At 36.4% G+C, this 9,069-nt stretch overlaps 1 protein-coding gene across 2 annotated transcripts; it reads left to right on the top strand.

Annotated features, from left to right (window-relative positions):
* The first annotated feature begins 653 nt into the window (after positions 1 to 653).
* Positions 654 to 8,304, top strand: LOC104116618 (uncharacterized). Of its 2 annotated transcripts, XM_009627509.4 has the most exons (8): positions 656 to 1,009; positions 2,789 to 2,929; positions 3,144 to 3,236; positions 3,373 to 3,499; positions 4,518 to 4,627; positions 5,458 to 5,538; positions 7,542 to 7,621; positions 7,727 to 8,304. In XM_009627509.4, the coding sequence occupies exons 1-8, from the start codon at positions 704 to 706 to the stop codon at positions 7,944 to 7,946; spliced, it is 1,158 nt and encodes a 385-aa protein (XP_009625804.1). In that variant the 5' UTR covers positions 656 to 703; the 3' UTR covers positions 7,947 to 8,304. The 2 variants fall into 2 exon arrangements, with proteins under 2 accessions (XP_009625805.1, XP_009625804.1); XM_009627510.4 differs by lacking the exon at positions 4,518 to 4,627 and having other exon boundaries at positions 654 to 1,009; positions 5,462 to 5,538.
* The last annotated feature ends 765 nt before the right edge of the window (positions 8,305 to 9,069 follow it).

Genomic DNA, 9,069 nt, shown 5'->3' with positions numbered 1-9,069 from the left:
TACAGAACAACGTAAACATTGAATTTGTGTATAACCCAATATAAATACAAAACATAATAAATATCAAATTTATCTATAACCCGTCTTTAGTGGTAGTACTTTTGCATGAATGATTGCTTTATTCCCCGCTAATTTTCCTCAATTCTGCCCCACACAAAAAAAGAACGTATGCAATAATAGACGAAACTCTAAATTATAAACCAGCATCCGAACTTTAACTCTTCAATATAATGTCCTTCTATTACAATTCTTCATAACGAAGTGTTAATTACGCAACTATGTCCAACGTCCTTCTTCTAGTACAATTCCTCAAAGTGTTAATTTGTCAATTATGTCCTTCCTTGTAAGCATTTATTTGAAAGATTTAAGGGTATTAAAGACGGTTAATATTTGGGGATATTTTTGTCGTTCAATATTTAACGTAACACATTCGTACTTTTATAATAATATAGATATAGATATAGATAGATAGATAGATAAATTATGTATATATTATATCTTTACCGATTATTTTTAGTTTAAGCGATTGGATGATCGGCTATTTGGGTTAATTCTATAGGTTGGGCTAACTGCTCCATATCATCTAGTAAGCCCAATATTACAGGCCCAAAATGCTAAGGAGCAGATTTTGGAGAGAATCTAAACCAAAGTGGGTAAAAGTGTTGAGGAAATTCCAAAATCACCCACCACCGGACCGAATACGATGCTGATCTTTCCAACAAGACCCTTGAGCTTCAGAAAGTCGTTCCATTTTCCGCATCAATTTTGCAGCAAAACGGTTATGTCTACTACAACAACAGCTACAATGCATTCCTCTGTTTCTCCTTCAAGAGAATCCCATAAAGTAAGTAGCAGTGGAGAAGCTGGCATTAGCGTTGAAGAATGGCAGGGGTGGGGTACCACATCTCCTATACCGGCCATGGTTACTCAGGTAGTTGATGACTTGAAGCTTTTGCAGAAAGATAGTGATTCCGACATGATCTTTGGTGGAAATCACGGCAAACTCTCGGTAAAAAAACTTACGATTTTTGAAATTTGAATGTTTTTTTAAGCCAAACTTTGATGATTTCCCTATCAAAATGTCAGAAAAAGTGAATCTCAATTTTGTGCATTGTGAATTTGTTAGTTTTATCTTGACGGTTTACTCATAATTCACGCTATTGTATTTGGGCCTAGAAAGTACATTCAATGCTAAACGTAGGAATGCTGAATGCCACTTATGGGCGTACTCATCTCTGCCGTTGTAGAATGCTTTCTGATGGACCCTTTATTCAGTAGTACTACTAGCTGATGCTAGATAAAGTGATGACAGTTTAATTGTTGATTGTCAAATTGCTCGAACCAAATGTTCTCAACTTTTTTAACAACAATTTCTATTAATATCAACCAACTAGCCTCAATCCCAAACGAATTAGGGTTGGTAACGTAAAACATATATATCAATCCACTCTATTCAGGTCTATTTCATTTCAAGTATTGCTCTGTATTTTGACAAGAGTGAGTTGCTCTAGTGGTGAACACCCTCCACTTCCACAACCAAGAGGTTGTGAGTTCGAGTCACCCCAAGAGCAAGGCGGGAAGTTCTCGGAGGGAGGGATGTCGAGTGTCTATCGGAAACAGTCTCTCTACCGCAGGATAGGGGTAAGGCTACCCTCCCCAAATCCCACTGGTGGGATTATACTGGGTTGTTATTGTATTGCTCTGTATTTAGATCAATTCACTCCAACACTAAATACTTGTCTTTTAATGCAAATTAGGATTTATCTGAATCTTACTTTTATCCCTATATGGTTAGCTAGGTATGTGGTTGTTTGTGTTTTGCGACTCCCATGCTTTAAAGTTTATATAGCTCATATGGAACTTTTACTTCGATTATGTTTTGTTCTTAGTTAGGTTTGCATTGATTTCGAGATATTTTAGATCTCTGAAGACACATTCCTTTCATATGAATTTAGGTCTACCTCATATCTTTTTATCACCTAAAATCATCATATTGTCGCAATGGTGGAAGTGGTAAATCAAAAAGTCTATATGGTACATGGTCAACCATCTTAGGTGACCTCACTTTATCCTCTATATGTGCTATTTTCACTCTTTGCGTGCAATTTGCACCCTTTGTTGGATGTGATCGCTTAAAATCTTCTCCTCATATATAATTACAAATTCATCTTAATATTTGCATTCTTGCAACATTCAATTTGTGTAAGTTGGATCTCAAAGGCCTAACATTCACTCTCATGTGATATTGCTGGCCTTGCATCTTTCCTGTAGAACATGCGTTGCACCTTGTTAAGTATTTTTTTCATCCCGTATCACTTCTCCATTTTATAACAATGATATAGTAAAGATCCTTTATTTACAACACATTTTTTATAGTAACATGTGGTATTTCTATGTGCAAAGTGAAAAATTCACTTGGTATATCTCGTCTAATTTTACTCTAGTATTATATTAAATTAAAATAAAATATAGATAAAATTGATGGTTTTAAATGAAGAAACAATGATGTCACCTTGAGAAAATGAATAATATTGGAAAAAGATAAAATTAGATTAAGCGGTAAAGTATATGTTTTGACCTCTCAACTTTTATTCACTTCATACGCGGGAAGAGAGATCAAATATATAACAAAGTGGAGGTAATGCAAACTAAATATATACGGTGACGGGATGACCTCATAATGACTACCTATTCTCTTTAAGGAATTTCATTGCTCTACCTCGGGTTTGTTCGCCTCTTTCATAATTACTTGATTGTTATTAGCTCAAAATTCTGTTCTGATCCTTAGGGCGACTTCAAGGTGCAAGAGGATAAAAAGCATAGAGCAACATATCAGTCTTTAGGTGATTCAGAAACGAAACTCCAGTTCTTTTCAGCACGACAAATTGCATGTCGTGTGCTTGGAAGTAGGGGTTACCTTTGTCAGAAGGTAAACTATTTGCTTAACACATCAATGTCATGCTTTAAGATTTTATTCTTGTATTTTTGTGTGAGATATTTTCTGCATGAAAGCATAAAGAATAAGTATGTTGTGATCTGCAAATTCTGCCTTAGAAAAGTTCTTTCGTTTTTTTCTTTTTTGACAAACAAATAGGTTTTGATGGTATCACATCTGGTTTTGTTTCTGTTGTAAAATTTTCAAGTGCTGGCTTCCATCGGAAGATTGTATGTGCTCAAAACTTACTTCATGTCCTCTTTGGCGTCGAGTACGGTTTTGGTTGTATATGCATCCTAAGGTACGAACTTTTCTTTCTATCCTTTTTCTTGTTTTTTCCTTTTCTATTTTTCCTTTACAACCTTTCATTTTCTTCTTATTTCACACTTAATTCTTCCTGTATAAGAATGTTTATATGACAATCCGTTCTTTTGCAGGATTTCTTGCGACAAAATAACACAGGGAAGTTGCTGTGGCAAGTATTTGGCATTCAAGCTGCTACTTTGTGCCTCTATGGAATAGCTGAACATGAGGAAATGATGTGGGATGCATTGAAGCTTGCAGGTCTTCATTTTATTTTAAATTGTTTGGTAATTTAATATTCTACTAGAATGAAGCAGCTAGAGAGCTTGTCGAAGCATAATCCCTTGAAGTTCTCAGAGAAGTGCTTGTAACTACCACATGATTCCTAAAATGGATGCTTATGTTTTGTATGAAAAAGGTTGCTTATTACAGAATTTTGGAGTAGACCTCTTGTTGTGGTTGGTAAAATGATAATTGTTGTGTAATTTAGCCAAGAGTGTTGCGCCCTTGTACCTGTGACCATCTGTGTCCCAAAAAAAAGGTATGGAAACTAAAAATTACATATAAATAGCTAAAATACCATACAATCTGTTAGTTAACCAATAATTCAAAACATGTAGTTACCAAATTCAACTGTGTAAGCATGTGTCTGGTAGACTGGTATGCGAGGGTTGAGACAGATTTGAGATTTCTTGAGAACTATTGAATTAGGCATGTAAGCATGTACATTCCTTTGAGCAAATAACTAGGTGAGTGGTCTGTCTCTAACACACAGGAATTATGGAAATGTCAAAGATACCTGGGTCACCACATCTTCGATGAGTCTACTTTAGTAGAAAATTTTGCTACTTTCTTGTTAGTTTCCCTTTTAATTGTTTTTAGCATGTTTATCAGTTTTGATCAATTCTTTCCGACAATTTCTCGCCCGGACAACTAGAAAAAAAAGCCAATTATTATCTTAGTCAACCGATGGACTTGTTGGGGCTAATTTTTTTCGATGTATTGAAGAGCAGTAGATACAGACAAACTGAAGTTTGATGCCATATTTAAATGTTAATGATAACGAGGAAATGATCACAGTTCTTTCCCGTTTTGTCGAAGTTAGCAGAATACTTTGTTATGATTGACCCCATCCATGTAGCATCAAAGAAGATTTGCTTATGGAGCTAAGTTGATGTAATGTATTCTGTTTTAGGAAAAATGCTGTGTATTCTGTTCTTACTTTTGGCAGAACCTGCAGGGAGTTTAGCTTTTGATTCGCATTTCACATTATTTTCAGGAAAAGATAAGGTTTGGTGCCTTTATCCCAACAAGAATGCACCAGCGAAGTCTGTCAAGGATAGCATGGCCGAGCTTTCTTTTGCACATGTAGAATGCCCTCCTGAAACGGTACACCACCCTAACTTTTGACATGGAAGTATGGCCAAGTTGTCATTGACAAGATGACAAAGGGGAAGCAAATGTAGGAACGAAGAATCGTTCACCTTCTTCTTTTTCTGGAAGCAATTCAGGGAAATGAATTTGAGACTTTGAGAAAAGTGTAAAGGCTTCCAAAGATTTTCCGTAATAGAAAATAATGGAATTACCCATAAGGGAATTTTGGAGATATAATTTGGTGGTACTTCCCTTTCTCTTCTCAAGAAAGAGGGAACAACAACAACAACCCAGTATAATTCCACGTGTGGGGTCTGGGGAGGGTAGTGTGTAGTTAGAGAGGCTGTTTCCGAAAGACCCTCGGCACAAGGAGATGAAAAGAAGGCAATGGATCAAGAAAGAGGGAGATTAAGCTATTTTCTTCCATCAAGTGAAAGGTTCTCTTTATGATACTCTACCCTCCCAAATCCGCCCTACCTAGCCGCCTACAAGGGACTTTCCCCTTTTTTCTCCCTTGGTTACTCACTCCCGCATTATATTTGGAGGTGGAGGGTCCTTACTACTAAGTAGCCATCCTTTATCCTCGGCTAAAAGCATTGGCTGGCTAAATTTTGCTTTGATTAAGTGCACTTAAAGAGTCATTATATAGATTATTAAGCATGTTTTTTCATGGGGCCATGCAGATTTATTTGAACATGTGGTTGCTAATAATATTTCATACGATGGTAGTGTGAGTGTACTTTTACTGCTTAAACCACGTGATGGTGATCAATCGTGTCAACTTGTCTATGTGATATTCTCATTTTCCATTGCATGAGTGTTGACGTTTATGCTGCTATTTGTAGACAGATGGAGGCCATTCCTTGAATTTTATTCTAATTGATGGGACCTGGAGCAATTCGGGTGCAATGTTCAGCCGTTTGAAGGTACTTCAGCCAGCAAACGTAACTCTTTATCGCTTTAAAATCAAGTTTCCATTATGAAGTAATGAACTTTTTCATCAGCATCGTAAAAAAGAAGACATAAAAGAAAAAGAACGGAAATAATAAATTGAGATTGAGGTTTAAGTTTTAACCAATTAGATTAATGAGATTATATTATTGGACATTGAAAAAGCTTCTGCCTCTTGTGATGATAACTTTTTACTTTCACATACTTATTAGTTATTTATGCACAGATTTCAACCTAAGTTGCTCCGACATGGCAGTTTAGGTGCCGCATCCGTTTCGACACGACACTAGTATGGGTATGGGTATGGGATCCATACCGGATTTGGTCAAACAATTTTGGGTACTTTGACCACGACAGACGGAAAAATTCGAGACGAGATACAATTTGATTTCCGAAATAAGAACCAAAAGTAGGGTAAATTTAAAGAAAATAGCATACCTTATCTAGGAAATCAATCCTTTACTTATCTAAAACTTGAAAAAAAAAAAAAATCCACACTTTATAAGCTATACGTAAGTATTCCACAACATTTCTCATAATTTAAAGATACTTTTTTTTTTGAAATTATTTTTAGCCGGATCACCGCATCCGTATCCGTACTAGGATACGTATCCCCGAATCTTACAATTTACATCTCGAAGGATCCGACCTCTAGATCCGCACCTGTGTCAGACACCTACACCTGTGTCCGAGCAACTTAGATTTCAACTGCAGTTCTGCATGTCAGAGCACATAAATTTGCTAATAAAGCTGTATCCGGAGAAAAAAGACAATTAATTTGTATAACAGTTGAAATTGCAGAACTCTTGCGTCTTAAGTGTATAGAAGTTAAAAAACTCTTGTGTTTTACTTGTATAAAAATTATTTTGATGGGTAAAAGTAAGTTCTATTGACAGAGAAGGGCACACTGTAAGTGGCATATGGTAATAGTTATCTAGAGACGGGCAATTATATCTCTCAATCTGTAATCATTTTTCCTGATAATTTAAGATCGCTTTTTATTCCCTCTTATGTAAGACATATAAAATGATTCTACAGTAAAATTACCACCATTCTCTTTCCAATTCCACCTGTCTCCAACTTCTTCCATTCTACCTTCTAAGCTGGATACCCCAAAAGGCCTCAACCCCTTCTCTCCTTATCTCCTTAGCCAAACTTTCCTTTTTTGTTCCCGTGGAGACAGAAAACATCTGCAAAACCTGATATTGAGAGACATATCACTGCAGTCTGATTCCACAAACTTATCCTCTCTTCCCTATTGAGAGACATATCCCTAATATTTTATACAAGTCCACCCAACCCTTTGTTAATGTCTCTCCAAAGAACTGAGCTATGGAGTTATGGATTACTTATAGAAGGGGTTCTTCATCTGCCTGTATCCACTCCATACTTGTCTTTGAGTACTCTCCAATACTTATCTTCCTCGGTCCGAACCTTCAAAGCCACGTAACCAAGAGGGTCCTATTGAAGACCCTCAAATCCCTGATACCCGATCCTCTAGTGTGTATTGGAGAACTTAAATGCCTTCAATCCACCAAAGAGACCCCCTCCCTTCTGACCGACGGAGAATTACAGTGTAATTGGTCAAACATTTAGCAATACAGCAAAAGAGAGACACGTGTATAAGAAGTACAAGTTGGATCCAAATGAGTGCCTTGGTACAACGAGTTATTCACAGTATTTCTTTAGTTTCTCTTATCATGCCAATGTTCCATTCCGTCTATTAGAAAATTACATTGTACTTTGTTTTGCTTTAATAGATAAGGTAAACAAAAGAGAACCATGTGTATTAAAAGTACAAGATTGTTAGTTACTTAGTTGGATACAGATGAGTGACTTGGTATAACGAGTTATTCACAGTATTCTTTAGTTCTCCTGTCATGCCAAAGTTGCATTCCGTTTAGGGTACATTTAAGTTCTGATTACGTGGATCAATTTCCCAAAGAAAAACAGTTGATCTGAGATATTTAATTGTTAGGACCGATACGAGTTAATGTGGGGTGATGAGCTTCCTTGCATAACGTTGAACACAGGAGCATCCCTGATGCATATACTCAGGTGAATCACATGATCCGAACTGCAGCTTTTTTTTGTGCTCATTCCTCTTTAGTACTTGCCTTTCTGCCTTTCTTAACTCATGTGTATTGTATTGGCCAAGGGCAGACCGCAGCCATCATGGGATCGTACATGTACAGCAGCAGCGGCAATAGGCCTCCTCGATGAGCTACATGACCTTACAAATTTTGTTTCCTATGGATTGGATAAACAGGCTAAAGCAATTGAAGATGCAGTGGAGGTTTTGTTAGAAGCACTTACAGCTCGACGGCTTCGCATGGGTAGGTCCATCACCCGTAAACAAAGACACAATCGCAACATCCTTTAACAATGGTAGACAGTTGTTATCACCTTTCTGGCAGATTGACATCAGCAATTTTGAAGATGCTATGCCACATATACAGAGAAGACAGTCAATACATGTTTCTTCGTAGAGAAAGAATTACCAGTTTGAGCTCAGAAGATCCAGATATTTTTGGACAGTTTTTTTTCCTTTGGTTTTTATACTTTTTTCCCCCATGAAACTGTCTCCATATAGTTATGCTTCTCCAAGTTAGTAGGACACTCTTTGAGTTACAAAAAGGAAAAGTCATGAAACTGTTAATGGAAGTCATATAGGATAGATGTTAGAGGAACAAATTGGTTCTGAATTTATAAGCATACTAGAAATCCTCTGTTTTTGCTTTTGTTTTCTTGGTTATACTTTCAAAACCTTTCATTAGGAGAAATGCTTTAGAGAAGGGAATCTATTGATGTTCAAAATTAATCAGGTTAGTGCATTATTAATTTCTGAGCTCTCTAGAAAGCAAAAGACGGTTGATGCTGCAGAAGGATTAATCAGGTTAGTGCATTTTTTTTTTTTTTTTTTTTAAGGAAGTTTTGACCGGTACCAAGTTACTTGTTGATCCTATAAACTATTCCTGTCCTGAGATGACATAAATTAATTGGACCGATTATTGAATTTTTTACTTATGAGTGAAATACGAGATTCATTTTAATATAGATGATATCAACTACTACTAATAACCGAAGGGTGGACAATCATGAATCAATGTCTAGTCGGATGAGATTGACTTGATGTCCATAGGGCAGTTGTTACTAAAATAAAATAGCCTGTCTCTATCTTTTTATTTGTTCGAAATTGGGAATTACTGAAAGCTTTGTGCCACAAGTTAGCGTCCAAGGGATGTCACAGGCGCAAAGATAGAAAAATACCCTACCACAACAAAAAAGAAAGATGCTAATCCAAATAAAGAAAGTGGGGAAACAGATATGAATAGCATATGGAAATTGGAATTGCATTGACGAATAAGCGTATGCCTTTTAATTTTAGTTGAACAGGTCACAGGTGTGAGTTTAATTCTGAAGATAGTATACTTCACTAGAATTTGTATGATATTGACAAGTTCTTGGTCATGCCGTTCGTTCAAATACAAACTAGTCCTAATTTG

The sequence above is a fragment of the Nicotiana tomentosiformis genome, chromosome 7 (genome assembly GCF_000390325.3).
Source record: "Nicotiana tomentosiformis chromosome 7, ASM39032v3, whole genome shotgun sequence".
Taxonomy (NCBI): Eukaryota; Viridiplantae; Streptophyta; class Magnoliopsida; order Solanales; family Solanaceae; genus Nicotiana; species Nicotiana tomentosiformis.
This window is presented reverse-complemented; position numbering and strand designations above follow the sequence as displayed.

Excerpts from the sequence above, each read along its gene's own strand:
- LOC104116618 (XM_009627509.4), top strand. The coding sequence starts at position 704 with ATGCTGATCTTTCCAACAAGACCCTTGAGCTTCAGAAAGTCGTTCCAT. Across the intron at positions 2,930-3,143 it reads GGGGTTACCTTTGTCAGAAG|TGCTGGCTTCCATCGGAAGA; the intron begins GTAAACTATTTG and ends AAAATTTTCAAG. Across the intron at positions 3,237-3,372 it reads GGTTGTATATGCATCCTAAG|GATTTCTTGCGACAAAATAA; the intron begins GTACGAACTTTT and ends GTTCTTTTGCAG.